The sequence below is a fragment of the Mirounga angustirostris genome, unplaced genomic scaffold (assembly GCF_029215605.1).
Source record: "Mirounga angustirostris isolate CCGP_5_RB_7025 unplaced genomic scaffold, mMirAng1.0.hap1 SCAF_15, whole genome shotgun sequence".
Lineage (NCBI taxonomy): Eukaryota > Metazoa > Chordata > Mammalia > Carnivora > Phocidae > Mirounga > Mirounga angustirostris.
The window spans coordinates 47,031,635-47,049,318 of record NW_026991723.1 but is presented as its reverse complement, the minus strand read 5'-3'; the positions used below and the strand labels follow the sequence as shown (position 1 = coordinate 47,049,318).

The 17,684-nt window shown below is 43.1% G+C and overlaps 1 protein-coding gene across 1 annotated transcript in view; it reads right to left on the bottom strand.

The window, feature by feature from the left end:
* Nucleotides 1-306: 306 nt before the first annotated feature.
* MTAP (methylthioadenosine phosphorylase) overlaps nucleotides 307-17,684 on the bottom strand; it is a 45,588-nt gene continuing 28,210 nt past the window's right edge. Inside the window, exons 5-8 of the mRNA XM_045882492.3 lie at nucleotides 13,401-13,503; nucleotides 8,903-9,142; nucleotides 4,217-4,339; nucleotides 307-1,812 (exon numbers count right to left, since the gene is read on the bottom strand). Of these exons, the coding sequence (XP_045738448.1) occupies nucleotides 1,774-1,812; nucleotides 4,217-4,339; nucleotides 8,903-9,142; nucleotides 13,401-13,503 (505 nt within the window). The 3' untranslated portion in view covers nucleotides 307-1,773. The remainder of the gene's footprint in view (nucleotides 1,813-4,216; nucleotides 4,340-8,902; nucleotides 9,143-13,400; nucleotides 13,504-17,684) is intronic.

Below are 17,684 nucleotides of genomic sequence, written 5' to 3'. Positions count from 1 at the left end.
GTTATTGAATCAAGAGACACCCCTGAAAGCTGCTGGGGCAGAACTGTACTTTCTGAAGGCAGCAAGAAAAATGCCCACATGTTTTTGCCTTGACATCCTCAGACATGTACTAAGAACGAAGGAAAAAGGTGTATATATAGTATTACAGAGTAGTGGATCAGGGCTTACAGAGTCAGGGAGTTCTGGGTTCAGGTCCGTTATATCATCTGTGTATCTCTAATGTGCAGCCGGGGTTGGATCCCTGCACTGGGGAATTCGAGAATCATAATCCCACGTAACCCAAACAGCTCAATATTAATGCTGGGCGGGGGGGTTAACCACTTTATTTTGTTGTTTACAATTAGCAGCTTATTATCTTGAGGACAGTCTCCTAGACACAAACACAGACTTTACAGATTCTTTAAACAGACAAGCTACATGACTAAAGGACCCAGTAACAGGCCACAGTGAATAGTAGTATCTCTGAGGGAAAAAAAGGCTCTCCCTGCGAGAGAAAACAAAACACACTCCTATAAAATGAACAACAAAAAGAGAAAGAAGCAAGCTTCCGTTTTATGAAAAATTCCAAACCATTAACTCATGTAAAATAATTCATCGACTCATAAAAAGTAGAAACAAAGGTCAATTATTAATTTTAAAAATACCTGACACACGAGCATGTGTGTCTGTAGTCTCTTACAGAGTTTCAGACTCTCTGAGGATTAAACACCCAGTTATTCTCAAGTTGTTGCAGGCCCAAGTATTGTTCTCACTGTACAGTTATTAATGATCCTCTTTTTTAATACAATGAAGACAGAACCCAAACAGAACTCCTCTTAGAACTACCATCTTAAACTTTGCTTCACATCAGTTGTTTTCAAGAACTGGATCTTTTTATTTTTAAGACAACTTTATTATTTGATTATATTCATTGTAGAAAAACGTGAAGACACAGAAAAATAGAAAATTAAAATGATTCAGTGACCCAACCCCAAATACAGTAACAAAAGATTATATATCCATTTCTGGTCTTTTTGTACATTAATGTAGAACTTTAAAACAAAATTAGCAGTGGAAAATGTGTGCGATATATCCTTTCTTCCTTTCATATTATAGAGCAGCCATTTCTTTAGGACATTAAATATTATGTGAAAACATGATCCTCAGTTGACTGCTCCACAATCCAATTAGAAGTAGGCCGTAATTTACCTCCAACTGTTGGATATTCAGATTGTTCTGAATATTTACTATTATAACTAATGGTATATTAGACATCCTTCTTTATACATAATTCTTTGTATCTCTGATAATTTTTTAAAGATAAATTCCTAGGAGTAGCGTAACCAGCACAAAGGGTCTAAGTATTTTTAAGCCTTTGATACATTTTAGCAAACTGCCCTCCAAAAAGACTGTACAAATTTATAGTCACACCAATAAACAGCCTAAGAATTCCCATTTCTTCTTCATATTTCCTTGGTAACATAGGGAACTGGATGTTACCTCCCACCCTTTATTATTACAAATTTACTGGGGGAAGGATAAATGGGGTCTAATCTTTTTTTCTAAAGTGTCAGAATTTTTCCACATGTTCATTGGTCATTTTCTGAAGCAGCCTAAGCCTTCTAGAAGGCATCTCTGATAAGTGCATGTCTTCTTGTCTTATCATGTTCTTCTCCTTAACAGGTGAGGGCATGAGAGCTGCATGTCTTTTCCATGTTTTTTCCAAGTTAAGCTGAAATTTCTCAAATGGCTGAAATTAGAAAGTCTTCTTGTCTCCTAGGCAGCAGTGCTCGTTTAATGTCTTGGTAATAAAACAGAAAACTGGGCCATATTCTAAAAGGAAGAAAACAGGCACAGTTAACCAAGCATTTGCTATAGGAAATGATTCTGAAGATCAGGATAATCACCAGGAGTACTTACAAAAAACCAGATTTTGATTTCAGAGACCAAGGACTCACGGTATACACACTTTCAGTAAACTCCCCAGGAAATTTTCCTGTTCACCAAACCTTAAAACCAACCAACCAGGTGTGGGACTTGCGACATCGCCCCTAACTCTTAATTCCTCTCTCTCCTTTCTTGTAAAGTGAGTAGTGCTTATCTCAAGAAGGCTGTTCAGATTCTCCTGGACCTCCGGCCCCTTGCACATCCACTAGGATACATTTTATACACCAACCTCCAGCCTGGATTAATGTAAATCAACCTCTGTCATTAACCTTATCCCACTGGAAAAAAAATCCTTGAAATCTTAGTACATTAGTATCTCTAAACCTAATAGGATCATCTTCATCACTGCAAGTCTTATCTATCTTTGTAAACCACAGCTGGCCACACAGTGGGTGCTGAGTGTTTCTGAAATGAATGAGTGAATGGACGATACACACCTCAGTGTAGAGGGGACTGAACACGCTACCCCAGAATAAGGGGTTATTAGTAGGGTGTTCCTTAATGCGACAGAATGGAGGCCATGATTCTCAGTATCATCTAGAGCAGCAATTCTTCATTTTCTTTCTTTAGATCATGTATCTCTTTGAGAATCTGAGGAAAGCTACACATATTAACTCTCTTTAAAAATGCATCCATACAGAAGCACACTATTTTTACATACTTCCAGAAACTTCACAGAAGGAGCACATGGATTTCTACCATCCTAGCATTTTTTTACTTAAAAATGAAGCTGAAATAATACATTTATTGCTTGAGAAATTATCTTCAAATTCAAAAGACTATGGTCAAATGGGGTCAGTTGGAAAACCTAAAACAAAACAAAACAAAACAAACCCCCAAACAAAAGAACAACCCATCACATGTTGCCAGTGACATTAGCCTCTGCAGCAGCAGAAGTATGAGTCATACTTCCCATAATCAATAGCGTGCTTATTTAGACAAGCTAACGTCCTCCTGTTCCTGTTGCCCTGCACTCAGGGAAATGTAACGGTTTCCACTTTAAACGGACTTTCCTCAATTCTTAGAAATTAATTTGTTTCACATTCATAATAAAGGCTTGCCTGTATTTCAGTTATGATGCGAACTTCATGGGGGAAAGAGGGGCTATCATTTACTCATTAAAGAACATTTAGCTCCTCCTAGGTATAGAGGTTGAAACCAACACATGTGTTTCCTGTCCCTTATGGGCTTAAAGTCTGGTGGGAAAAAAATGGAATACAAGTTCCAATATTCCTGACTTTGCCAGTGCGTAGGGCGGAGAGAAAAACCTGTTACAGGGGTGAGTACTGCAGCCTGCCGTATCTGCTTGCAAGAACAGGCCCTGTGTATCTCTCAGGGGTTTTGTACAGATAGCTGGAAACCGGCTGGGCTGGAGCACTTCCACCATGCACACGGTATCCACTAAAATCATGGCTCCTCAATGCCCAGCAGCTATCAGTCACTGACCACCACATAGTGTCTTCACCACACTAAAATTGTGGCTCTCATTCCAGAGCTCCTTAGGGGTAGCAGGTCAGGTAGGGAGGGCTTTTATCAACTTTTCAAATCCTCTCTCAACTACTTGTCATAAGACCCAAGAGTATAGGTATGAGCTAGACCTTAGGACATGCTAGCCACCTTCTCTGGATACTAGGGGAATGTAATATCCAATCGATTTGAGGCAACTCCTTATCCAGTGTGGCTAGTCAAGAGAGTCACAAAATGTCCAAATAAAAATCATGCGTCTCTGAGCTTAGCACTCAGTTTAAATTATATTCTGGGAATTACTACTAGAGTTGAAAAGCTACCAGTCTACAACCCATCCCATGTTTATCATTAATCACTGTCTTAGTCTGATACAACATCAACACTAAGTAGACATTCCCTGGCACTGTTTTGGTATTGCTATTAGTATTTTGGCTTTAAAGGCTGCCAACACTTTGCCTGGGTCTGCCAAAGAGCAAACCGCTTTGTCAGCAATGTAAGCCACGTACAGAACAAGCACTATCAACCTTCTGAAGTATGACTTAGGGATACCCTGCAAAGCATGACAATGTTAAGAGCCTGGCAGACGAGATACTAAAACTCTCACCACCTGAACTTTCAACAGTCTTGCATTACTCGCCAAAATATGTAACTACTCAATTTCACAATGGTTAGTATGGTAGTAAAGAGCATGAAAACTTGTAGAGAACTTCTAGACTAGTATAAAACACACGACGAGCTGGACCAAGGATGAAATGCAAGTAAGAGAAAAAGGCAGCTGACGGTCTGTGGAAGCATCTGCTTGCAGATGGCTGAGGGTACTTACCTTCAGGTTATGGAGGGTTTCTGACCATTCCATGGACCCTATCTGAGGTATGGTAGTGAGGAGTAAACTTTTGGCTTTATTGGCATTTTCTTTCAGGGTCTTTAAGACCCGGTCCACCGAAACCTAGAAAAACAAAAGCACAGGATGTTACGAGCAATTTACAATCCCACTGCTCTCCGCAGAACATTTTCCTGAGTTCCTACCTGATCTGTAAAGTCAGTTTATTCCAATTCCAATCCCCTGAGCACCAGCTCTGCATTTTTCAAGGCAGGCTCGTTCCCGGGGTGGGGGCAGGGGGGTGCCTTGGAGAAACCCAATGACATCTCTGAAAAGCACTGCTGTTTTCAATATAATGTCTGAGAAACTATCTCAGATGTATAATGTGTTAGCATGGTCTGGAAAGATGTGGCTAATTCTCCTCACATCCACAGTAAAATGGATTCCAGTCTTAAAATTGTTTCCACACTGGCTCACCAATCACAAGATAAGCACATTGCTCTTTAGAGAAGTCTTCGAGGTAATAAAGAGAAATGCTGGAATCAGAGTATCATCATTTCTACAGCTCCCAATGAATTAATGGATGGGCGGCCAACATCACAGAACAACAAAAAAATCCCAAACCGAACAAACAATCCACTTTAATGAGCTTCCTGACAGGAAAACTAAACACTGGTTTTGACATCTGAATTGGATGAACTCTCTGGAACCAGCTGTCAGTTTACAGAAAATACAGACGACAGAGAAATCTGTCAAACTACCCCCAAGGAGATGATTTCAGTGATCCAGAAAATTTCCTATGGGAAACTCTACAGGACAGATGACCTAGTTTCTTTTCAGAACACTTGGAAGTAAAAAATTGTGATATTTGAGATAGCTAGAAACGTGAATTGTGCTTCGATATATTAAGGAATTACTGTTGGAATGTGACAGTGATAATGGGGTTATGTTAGATGTTTATGGATAAAATCATGGATCAGAGTCCAGATGAAATATAATTGGTCCTAAGCTGATATGTTTATAGTTGAAGCTGCATGTTGATTTACAAAAGCTCATACCGTCGTCGACTTTTGTATATGACTGAAATTGCTTCATAAGGATGTTGAAAAAAAAGTTGTGAATGTAAAATGATCAGAGGTGGAGTACTCGTCACACCTCACTATACTTAGAGAGTATCTGAGGTTCAGGGGCGCAAAGATTACACCTTTCTTTCTATTTCCTGTAGTTTATATAAAGTCCCACAAACACTGAGGTGTGTTCAGAAAAAACTGATGGGCACTGTAGCAGATGGGAGTCCCACTGCTGTGGGAACACCCTGCAGTGAGCAGCTGGGTGCTCGCAAGTACACGCAGAGGCACGCTTTAAGCAGTCTTCTGATGCAGGCTCATGAAGCATCCAAGAAATTCACCTTATATTTACTTTTTTTCCTTATGCTTTTCCTTTGACTGATACTTCTTTTTTTTTTTTAAGATTTTATTTATTTATTTATTTGAGAGCAAGAGAGAGAGCATGAGTGGGGGGGGGGAGGGGCAGAAGCAGAGGCAGAAGCAGACTCCCCGCTGAGCAGGGAGCCCGATGTGGGACTCGATCCCAGGACCTTGAGATCATGACCCGAGCTGAAGGCAGACAGTTAACCTTCCTTTGACTGATATTTCTATACAGACTCTGATTGCTCTTTTCTCGTCCCAAAATGCCTGTTCTACTAACCTCCTCACAGTAAAATCTAACCCTCTGTTGAATGCCCAGATCAAATGTCCAGTTTTCTTCTCAAACATTTCTGCGCCACCCCCCTGCATCATAGCTGGCATGTGATGACCGCCTTCTCAGGAGCCAGCTCTATAGGGGCTGCTCTACGTATCGAATTTGGTTTCACTCTCCCAGAAACCCCGCAAGGTAAGAACTGTAAGTAAACAACCTCCACCCCTCACCTCTGGCTCCATCCCACAGAAGAGTAAATGGATCAACGAACTTGCCCCGTGTTACAAGGAAGTGGAGTAACAGGAATCTGAAGGTGGGTGTAGGCAACTCGAAAATCTTTGTACCAGGCCACACTGCACGTCTGGTTTAAAGCAGGGTGACACACACGGCTGGCTGAGGATGCGATTTTCGCCTGTGCTTTTCTTGTGGCATTTAGCATTATCTGCCTTCATGCCTTACCACTTACACACGGCTTAGCGTCTCTGCTTTCAACTCAAGGGGCTCTAACTGCCTGCTTTCCAAATCTCATGTAGTAAAGGAAAGCACCACGTGCTCTGCAGGGGAGACAGATGTTTCTAGACTGAGCAGAAAGCCACAGGCAGGAAGCAACCTGCTCTCGGGGAGCGGCAGAGACTGGATCCTCCTGCTAATTGGAGGCTGCTTCTCACCACCATGAGGCTGAGCTGTCCCTTAGGTGACCAGAGCTGCCAAGTCAGAGATTATGCTGTGTCAGGATCTGGAAGTTTCTTGCACACAAAATATCCTAGTAGTTAGCAACGGTTTATTACACTGAGGAGTCGGGACAAGGTACTCACACAAAACAAAGAACCTGTGTTCAAGTACAACCCAAACTCCATATACACAGATGGACTGACAGCAAGGGTACCTTACTGTCTTCCATGACAATGGACAGCACGACAAGCAGCTCTGAGACGGTGGGAAGGGTCATCTTGGAGAAGAGGTCACCTCCCATAAATGTGCTCCCAACAGCCACCCCTGCACTTGTTCACTTTAAAACCCCTTGACTGTAATTTTGTCCCTTTCTCCATTTTAAATATTTTTATTTATTTATTTGAGAGAGAGAAAGAGAGAGAGCGTGCACACGAGCAGAGGGTGGGGCAGAGGGCGAGGGAGAGAGAGAATCTCTAGCAGACTACATGCTGAGCGGCGAGCCTGACGTGGGGCTCGATCCCATGATCCTGAGATCATGACCCGAGCTGCAATTAAGAGTCAGACGCTCAACCGAGTCACCCAGGTGCCCCCCTTCCCTTTCTCTATTTTAAAATGAGACAGGGAGGGGAAGAATGAAGCGGGGGAAATCGGAGGGGTAGACGAACCACGAGAGCCTATGGACTCAGAAACAAACTGTGGGTTCTAGAGGGGAGGGGGGTGGGAGGATGGGTTAGCCTGGTGGTGGGTATTGAGGAGGGCACGTTCTGCATGGAGCACTGGGTGTTGTGCACAAACAATGAATCATGGAACACTTCATCTAAAACTAATGATGTAATGTATGGGGATTAACATAAGAATAAAAAAATTAATTAATTAATTAATTAAAATGAGACAGGGGATAAGACAAATGATCCAGTTTCTTCAAGTGAAATGCCAGGAGTGAAAAGACAGGGGAATATTAGATGAAAAGAGATTTAAGAGGCAGATCATTTAAATGCAATATGTGGATTATAAGGGACCCTGATCTGAACGGTTATATGAGACAAGGAAAATGTAAACAGTCTGGACATTTGGTTACGCTAAGGAATTAATATTTTTTGGTACAATAGTGGTATTGTAGTTATTTTGTTATTATTTTTTTTTAAAGATTTTATTTATTTGACAGAGAGAGAGACAGTGAGAGAGGGAACACAAGCAGGGGGAGTGGGAGAGGGAGAAGCAGGCTCCCCGCCGAGCAGGGAGCCCGACGTGGGGCTCGATCCCAGGACCCTGGGATCATGACCTGAGCTGAAGGCAGACGCTTAACGCCTGAGCCACCCAGGCGCCTATTATTATTATTATTATTTTTTAAAAAGGCCTTCTGGAAAAATATTTACTTCAAGAGGGAAGTGAGTAGGAGCATACACAGGACACAAGACTGGCTGTGGCTGGTAAAGCTACATGATGGGTAACTGGGGGTTCATTATACTAGCCTCTCTCCTTTTGCCAATGTTGGAAGTTTTCCACAGTGAGCATATTTATTCTGGAAGCCTGACTGAAGTGGTCAGTGTCTTCACATACCAGCTGGACCTCGCTATCTTTCCTGCCCAGAACCCCTCACTGACCTTCCCTCTGAAATACGTACATAGTCTACACGGTGCTGCCTCCCTCCCTCCCTCCCTCCACTCCCCGCCAAGCGGGCCTGTCTTTCCCACCACCCTTCCACCGGAAAGGCCTCCCAGACTTCAAATCTTGGGTTGGGCCAACTGGGTATGTGGTTCTCACCACACTATCTCTTTATAACCCTGAGCTTTCTTACACTGGTTGGCTTGATCTCTGCACCCCCTTGCCCCCCCAAAGGCCTCAGAATATTCACTCCTCACAGGCTTGTCTGTCGGCTGTCATATTCCTACACCAACAGCATGCAGTCGTGGTAGGTTCAACAGACAGGTATGAATATAGAGGCCTCTTACCAGGCAGAGGTAATAGGTCTTTCCCTTTGAAAACACAAATAACCAGTAGCACAGGATAAGGAAATTAGAACCCAAACACACTTTCATCCTTAAAACAAGGCCCAAGTCTCAATATGATTCGCACCACACCTACATGTCCACAATTACTGTTTATCCGTGGATAAAAGTGTCTTTTTCTTCTCTGTGGAGATCTTTGTTTGTATCTTCCAACGAGAACTATAAAGAAAATACCTGACCACATACAGAGCTGACTTTAAAACCTGGCAGAAAGGCATTTTCCGGAAGGAATATAGTAGAACAAATGGTGAAGACACTCTCTCAAAGGCTCCCACGGGGCTTTACATGTTGGGAAGAGAATTCCACCTACCGCTTCCTCGTGCTCCTTCCAGCAGTCATAATCTGTTGCCATGGCAATACTCGCATAGCAAATCCCAGCCTCCTTAGCGAGAACCACCTCTGGAACCGTGGTCATGTTGATAACATCCGCCCCCCAGGTGCGGAACATAAAGCTTTCTGCCCGGGAGCTAAAACGAGGTCCCTCGATTGTGACCACTGTGCCTTTTGAGTGGCACCGGAGTCCTAACTTTTTAGCAGTCTCTATGAGGACCTAGAAAACAAAGAACCACACACTCAGAAAATACAAACATGAGTTAACAGCTTACTATTTTGTTTTTTTTCCCCCTGATGTTTGCCAAGTTAATTACTTCAAGATTCTTACTACAAATGGCTAGTACCTGCAGGCCCCCAGACAGAGCCTGGAAGATCTAGATCCGAACCCCCTCACATAACCCTGTTCCCCCGGCCCCTTGCACACACAGCTTACAGCTACCAGAGCGAACAGTGAGCTTCTTCTCTACGCCAGGCATTTGTTTATACTCATTTCACTTATTTCTTAACAGCTTGAAGAAGACTAAGCTGGGTTGCGAACATGGACTTGAGTCTGAGCCCTTCACCCCCCAGGGTGAGCTAAGGTGCCGATCCTATTCACATCTCCTCAAAGACATGCTGAGAACAGTTTCCAAGCTCTTTCACACAAAATCTGAAGACTTTCAGAGAAGCTTTTTTTGGTTAGAAAATGATTTCTGGGGTACCTGGGTGGCTCAGCTGGTTAAGCGGCTAACTCGTAATCTTGGCTCAGGTCATGATCTCAGGGTTATGAGATCGAGCCCTGTGGCTGGCTCCGAACTGGGTGTGGAGCCTGCTTAAGATTCTCTCTCCCTCTCCCCACCTCCAAAAAAAGGGAAAGTGATTTCTTCATAATCTCTTTTGCCTGTTGTCTCTCCCAAAAACAAAACCAGAACGGGGATGTGCTGGTTTTTTCTCTCTAGGGATAAACTTATCATGGCATCTTACTTTAATGGCAAGGCCACACATGGGTTTTAAAAACATTATTTAAAAGTTTGATCACTTTTTCCAGTGACTAATTAATAACACACATCTAATCCTCAAGTTATTAATTTCTAGCCTGTGTTTCAACATTCCTTTTTAATTAAAAAAAATTAACTGTTAACCCACTTAAGCACTGCCAAAACTTCACTTAATTTTTGTATGTTTTCATTTTCTCATCTGTAAAATGGGAATAATGAGATTATATTACAGAAGTACGGTGAGGATTAAATGAGCTAAGGAATAATACAGCACAGAATTGTGTTGGGCACACTTTAAAACACTGGATACAAGCTAAATCAGTCTTCTAACAATTACTAACACTGGCACCTTCTACCCTTGTTTGCCAAGTAACTGGCACAGACTCCTGGGGTGCTTTATATATAAAGCGGTGTGACTCAGTGTCAATAAAGGCTCCAATTCAGGCCAAAGTCTAGCCTGCACATGCTGGAACCACATAAGCAAATTAACCTGTTTCTCTAAAAATAATTTTCATTATGCTATAGCAATGGGAGAAAGAATTTTAATAAGAGCCTTGGCAACACCAAATTTAGAAGCGTGACAAGTCACAATGAATAGTTGATATTATATCATGTTTGTTTATACTACATATGCTGAAAATAAGATTATGCTTAATAAAAACTTTCCCCTCGAGTACAGGTTATACATTCGAGGGCCTAAATCACTCTTCCTTCACCTCTACCTCTCCCACCCCCAAATTAAAATATAGCCAGCCCAGTCCCATCTTCATTAAATGTCTTTTAAAATCCTGAATAACCAAGCTGTGTATCTTGGCCAAACTTCAGTATTTCCAGAAATGACTGGAGGAATATCATAACTACCTTGTACACTGGACTGCGGCATGTTAAGTTCTCATGTCACCCTGGGAGGGGGGTGCCATGATGGTGAGGAGGAGGAAGTGAAGGATTATGGATGCGGACCAGCCACAGAGACAGACCCTGGGGTCTCAGTCACTTGAACCAGCACTTTGCACCCCCACAACCACAAGAACGGACAACTCCAACATGATGTACCAGCAACCAGCAATACAAACCACAGGCTGAGAGATCTCTGGGTCTGAGGCAAAGATGCTTTCATTTGCATGTTCTGAGCAATGATAATCGAACTCCTGAATCTACCACCATCCTTCAAATGTATTAGCAATATTAGATCACCAAGCTAAATATATTTTATGTGTCCAGACTTTGAAAGACTGTGCTTCTGATTACCTCCTAAAATGACTAGAGGTGAAAATATTTTGGGGGTAGAAGTGACATGGGACAAAATATTAACCCCACATATGTGACAAATGTTTTTTCTACCCATGTTCTAGCGAACCAGTTCACCTCCCCAAGGGAAACCACCAGTTTCTTTGGGTCAATTTTCTAAAGATTTTATTTATTTTTATTTATTTGACACATAGTGAGAGAGAGAGCACAAGCAGGGAGAGCGGCAGGCAGAGGGAGAGGGAGAAGAAGGCTCTCCACTGACTGAGCAGGGAGCCCGATGCAGGGCTCAATCCCAGGATCCTGGGATCACGACCTGAGCCAAAGGCAGATGCTTAACCGACTCAGCCACCCAGGCGCCCCTCTTTGGGTCAATTTTCTAAAAACACTCTATCTGCAGGTTAATATTGTCATATTTACCTCTTTATATGTAACACAGGTGGCGGAAATCTTGTTCACCACTTGACAATTCACCTTGACAATCCTTCCTCATCCGTACATGAAAGGTCATGTGAATGTTTTAAGTTAAAGTGATAATTGCCAAGGGGCAGCACCATCTACTCTATATTTCTGGACAATATTTACAAATCTCTTTCAGAGTATGTAGGAATAAAGTTATATGCCAAGGCTTATTTTTCCCATTTTCCTTTTTTTTTTTAATTATTTATTTGACACAGAGAGAGAGAGAGAGAGCACAAGCACAAGCAGGGGGAGCAGGAGAGGCAGAGGGAGAAGCAGACTCCCCACTGAGCAGGGAGCCCGATGTGGGGCTCGATCCCAGGACCCTGGGATCATGACCCGAGCCGAAGGCAGACGCTTAATGACTGAGCCACCCAGGCGCCCCATTTCCCATTTTCTTAAACCGCCTTTCCTAGCATTCCTTTAGTCTTACATGGGGCAGGGAGGGGTCCCCTGGCTTGGCCAGACCAAGAATAGCTGAGTTAATGTTGGCTCAAGGGAGGCTAAACTCTGTTACTGGAAACGGTCTCCAACTGCTGATCGCCAAGCCACCACATGAGCGTGTATTCTGTATACATCATTAGTTCATTAGTATTTATTTCCCCTACCCTATCTCTACTGCTAGTACCTGAATTCAGTGTTTTCTGTGGGACACGACCTCAGGCCTATTCTCTCCCTGGTCTATTTCTTCCCAAGCTCTCCCCATTTTGAAATGGACAAGAATCTTATATATATCTTATTACCCCTGGAAAGCAAATTTATTATGTGGACAGATCTGCGTTTCAGAGAGAAGACTAGCAGCAACGTTTTGGTATATTCTACTGATAACTACTTGGAAACATACACATCCCCAAAACCCAAATACACACTTAACCTGCCATTTTTTTTTAAACAAATAAAAAGTGTATTTTCACACAAATCAGAGAGAATCAACAAGCAGTGGTATATCTGAAATGGCTCCCCCTGACTCCTGGCTTCAGATTCTGGATTTTTGTTTAAGACCACTGTGAGGTTAAGGAGCCCTTGCTGTAAACTGTAAGGAAACTACTTTTATACAATTACACGGGGCTGAACATAAAAGCTGCAATAAATCTACTTTCCATATGCAGGTGTTAAAATTATCTGAATGAGTAAAATGCTTCCGTACTTCCACTAAAGGGCTAGCCACTTAGTTCTAAGATTTTACTGTAATCCTGGAGAGGAGGCTGGACAGTAACAGCCAACCTCACCTCAAAGGCCAATGATGCCAATCTGACAATTTACAGATGATCAAAAACTGAATTCGTAAAAGCAGTTGTTGGATGTCTCGTAACTGACAAGGATAGCTCAAAGCACTTTATAAATAATGACTCACTCGTTTATCCTTCCCACAGTGCTGTGAGGTTCATGTACCATTACCTTCATTTTCCAAATGAGGAAACTAAGGCCCAAGGGCATTAAGTAACTTGTCCAACAAGACACAACTATTAAGCACAAGAGCAGAGATCTGATCCCAAGTAATCTTTTTCCAGACTGTACACTCTGGACTAATACGCTAAATGATTTAAAAGGTATTCTGATAGCAAAATCAAAACCTATAAAAAAGGCAGGTTGCACGTCTGAGTGACTCAGCTTATCGATGACTGAGAGCAGTGGAGGCAGTACTAACAAAGGGAAAGTCTTCTAGAAACCTTGCAGAAGAAGCACACTGGAGAGGGGAAGAGGGACTACCTGCTTAGCCAATTAATCGAACTCTAGATGCCACCCCAAGCCCTTACGACTTATTTTGGCACACCTTCCAGAAAGACCACAAACCTCTCTCGTTTTGGGGCAGAACGGCTCAGCCACGGGAATATGGCATACTCCTCTGGTACTGGAATGACTTCCATCATAGAAGGTCTGAGGCCTTTTGGTGGTCCTACAAAATAAAGTGGAAAGGTTTTTTTTTTTTTTTTTTAAAAGCCTTCACTCCATCCTCTGGGGGCTGGTGAATCCATGGTACCTAGGTCAATACCTTGGTTCTCACTCCAGAACCGATAGCTCTGGATAAGCTGAAGGCAACTGTTGGAAAAGCTGCTTCAGGATAGTATGTGGCTTTTCTGGCTCTGGGCTGATGTGTGTGGCCTGGTGACTGACAGAACAACCACAGCGGATTGTAAGTACAACTCAACTCTGGGCTCAGGACGCTGGGTAAAACCCTTAAGAAGTCAGTACAGAATTCTCAATCATTGTAGACGTAGACGTACAGTGAACCCCATATATGTCCATTATCTAGATTCAACAATTCAAACTTTGTCAAACTTGCTTCATCTGTTCGTTTTTCCATGGTTGCAAATCTCAGACTTCGTCGTTTCACCCCGACTTCAGATGGACCAAAATATGTGGATTTTTCACTGTAATGTCATGATCACATTTGATAAATATCAATTCCTCCATACCAACTAATACACAGACCAGATGCAAATTTCCCTGATGTCCTCAAAAATGTCCTATTTTTTTTTTTACTTATCTTTTATTTTTTAACTAATGCTTTTTTAGTTTCAAGCTCCAAACAAGGTCCTAACCTTGCATTTGATTGGCCTGTCTCTAATGAGGCTAATTCCCGCCCTCCACCCCCCGACCGTATTTTTTCATGCCTTTGGCCCACTAAAGAAAGCAGCCCTTTGTCCTGCCCCACTTGTGGGACTCTCGTTGCCACCTCATCTAGCTTGTTCCTCTACCCACCGTAATTAGTTCTGAAACCTTAGCTCAACTTCTGGTAGAAGATTTTTGAATCCACAAAAGAAAGGCTAAAATTAACCCAGAGCCAAGTCACCCTGCAATTTTTCACCCAAAGTTTTCAGAATAAAGTACTTTCTGTGTCCTTTATATTGTTCTCAACTTGAACTCATGAGTAATACAGGAAAGAGAGTCTTCATCTTTCCTATGGCGGGGAGGGCTGGCGAGGGACAGCCCAAGGGAAAGCACGGGAAGGTGGGCCACTTCATGTCTGCTTTTGGGAGCAGGAGGGAAGGGAACACCATGGAGAAATACACTGGTTGGATTTATACAGCTGGTGCGTCCACCTACCAAAATTCACCTGTTCCTTCCATCCTGTCACATACTAAACAGTGACCTTAGCCGGCACCAAAGCCACCTAGCTCCATAATGAGGTCTCAGTGCCCTGCAGGGATGAAAACCTAGCCTGGACTCCTCCCAGCCCTCTGTCATATGTGTCTTGGGGGAAGGCCAAGTTAACCCCCAAGCAATTCCAGATGGGGTTGAAGAACAGGTCAAATGGCCGTCCTAGCCCACATAAACAGAGGCTTTCCTCTTTTTGTAAAACTAACCAATAAAATGGGGCCACATACTCCAGCTCTGGCTTGGTATCAGCCTTCCATGAGTCAAATATTAGCAATATCCCCATTTACAACCATGATGAAGTATACGAAAACAGGGCCACAAAAACCTCCAGAAGCAATACCCCCATAAATGTCTATGCACCTTACCTATCTCCGTCCCTCTCGCTTCTCTTTCTACCCCTTCTTTGCCTAATCCCTCCTCTTTGTTCTGAACATCTACCTTAAGACAAAACATGTATTATGCTTTATGTTATGTCACATACACTTGATACTTATTACTACAGTTCATCCCCTCTGTCAAGTGGAACATTTTACATTTTTCTCTTTAAGCGAAGCTCTTTAACTACTAACTACAGGGCTTAGAGCAAACTGCCATATCTGTTCGATTCTCTACTTCCAATCATAAAATGTAGTTCATCCACCCATTTGTACAGGCATCGTGAGGATGAAGCCAACCAAGATGTCCAGACGGCTGCCGGCAGCTCAGAAGCAAGGTCAGGGGCTAGCGACAAACACGGAGCCGGCACCAAGGAGAAGCTACGGCTGAGAAGCGGGGCCTCGGTGCACTCAGCCCTGTAGGGACAAGGGAAGGGCGGAGCCCTGAGGAAGAAAAGACTCTAATACCAACATTTCTAACGGTTTCAGGGCTAAAATCACTATAAACAGCAATACTCCTGTCCAGCATAAAATGATAAGGCATGATTAAGGCTGAATGAAATTCTGACCAAGAGCCACAGGATTTACAATGGGAGGGGATGGAGCACATTTTTTCCCGTAAATACAGTATAGTATGTAAATGTATTTTCTCTTCCTTATGATTTTTTTTTTTTTTAAGATTTTATTTATTTGACAGAGAGAGACGGCGAGAGAGGGAACACAAGCAGGCGGAGTGGGAGAGGGAGAAGCAGGCTTCCTGTGGAGCAGGGAGCCCGATGCGGGGCTCAATCCCAGGACCCTACGATCATGACCTGAGCCAAAGGCAGACGCTTAACGACTGAGCCACCCAGGCGCCCCATTTACGATTTTCTTAATAACACCTTCTTTTCTGTAGCATACTTTACCATAAGAATATAGGACATAATGCATATAACAAGATAAAATGTGTGTTAATCGACTATGTTATCAGTAAGGCTTCTGGTCAACAGTAGGCTATTAGTTAAGTTTTGGCGAGGTCAAAAGTTATACATGGGTTTTCAACTGAACAGGGGTCAGCACCTTATACAACATGCACAACATGACCCATGTCGTATAAGGGTCAACTGTAATTTGTTACAGCACCTGCAGGACACTAATACACGTGCTTCTGGAGGTTAAGATATAGTCAACCCAGTTATGGCTTCCACAGTAATAAAGAAATGGTGCTGAAGGCCAGCCCCAACTCTTGCTTGATTAGCAAACCCTCCCAGCTAGGCAAGGGGACTGCGAATTTCACTTCCCCATTAGCTTGGGACCCCAGTGGAAAACAGACTCTGGGACTGACTGACTTGGCTGGCTTTACCACTCACTCCGTAACTGTGCCTCAGAGAAAAGTCAATCTGATACAAACTGCACCTCAGTTTGTATCCATTTCCTCATATTTAAAATGGGGAATAAATAATACCACCTACCTTCTAAGGTCGATGTGAAGACTGAATGAGACATGGGAAGCAAGTGCTCAGCACGAGCAACTACTATTTATGGAAAATCTGCTCCTGTACTTCTCATGTGCCCACCTCAGAGCCTGACACATGTAAGGACCCTCAGGTCGAAGGTACCAAAAAACCGCTCGAAGCTATCAAACAGGGACACATACTAAGAGAAGTGAAGTGTGCGTCCGAACCAAAAACTGCCCATGGAAGAGTGAAGGAGGCAAAATTGTGCTGTGTACTGGCAAGAGAGAAGTAAGTTCAAGACTGCTAAGGAGAGAACACGGGGCACTTTCACACACAGAACAGAGAAGACCAGAAAAAGACTGATGGGTAGGTTGTTGAATCAGCTGGTAGACTGACTGGTAGACTCTTGAATCGGCTCTCAGACAGCCATTTGTTAATAATTTCCCTCTGAGGAAAAGCGGAGTTGCAAGCAACAAGGAGAACACTTGTCGTACAGCAGAAACAAATGCAACTGCACATCTCTGAGGAAGCACATGTCCCCAACAAGCCTCAGCATGCAGGAACATGAGTCAATTAACCTACTGGCAAAGCAGGGCCAACGGCCGCTCATAATTAGCATGGTTTTGGGGAAATGATTCTACCCATGTCACTTAAAAGATACCTGAATAGTAATGTGCATGGACAAACTCAAACTCAGTCTCTAAGAAACCTAAGTAAAACAAAAAATCCTCCCAATCTCTCTTTTCTTTCTTCTTTTTTTAAAGATTTATTTATTTACCCCAAAGAGAAGGGGGGGAGGGACAGAGAGAGAGAGAGAGAGAGAATGTGAGCAGGGAGAGGGAAAGAGAGAATCCTCAAGCAGGCTCCCCACTGAACTCAGAGTCTAATGCAGGGCTCGATCCCACAACCCTGAGATCATGACCTGAGCCAAAATCAAGAGTCAGACCCCCATCTGACTCAGCCACCCAGGTGCCCCCAGTCCCTCTTTTCATTAAAGCCCGGGCTCTGAGGGCAAGTGGAAGTGTTCTCTGTAGCAAGTCATCACGGCCACCACAAATTCGTATTCACACAAATATACAGATAACTGGGCACACCAATGTTAACCGAACCACAGTTAATACAAACAGGAAGCTGAAAACAACCAATTTCCCACTTAGCAGGCAGCT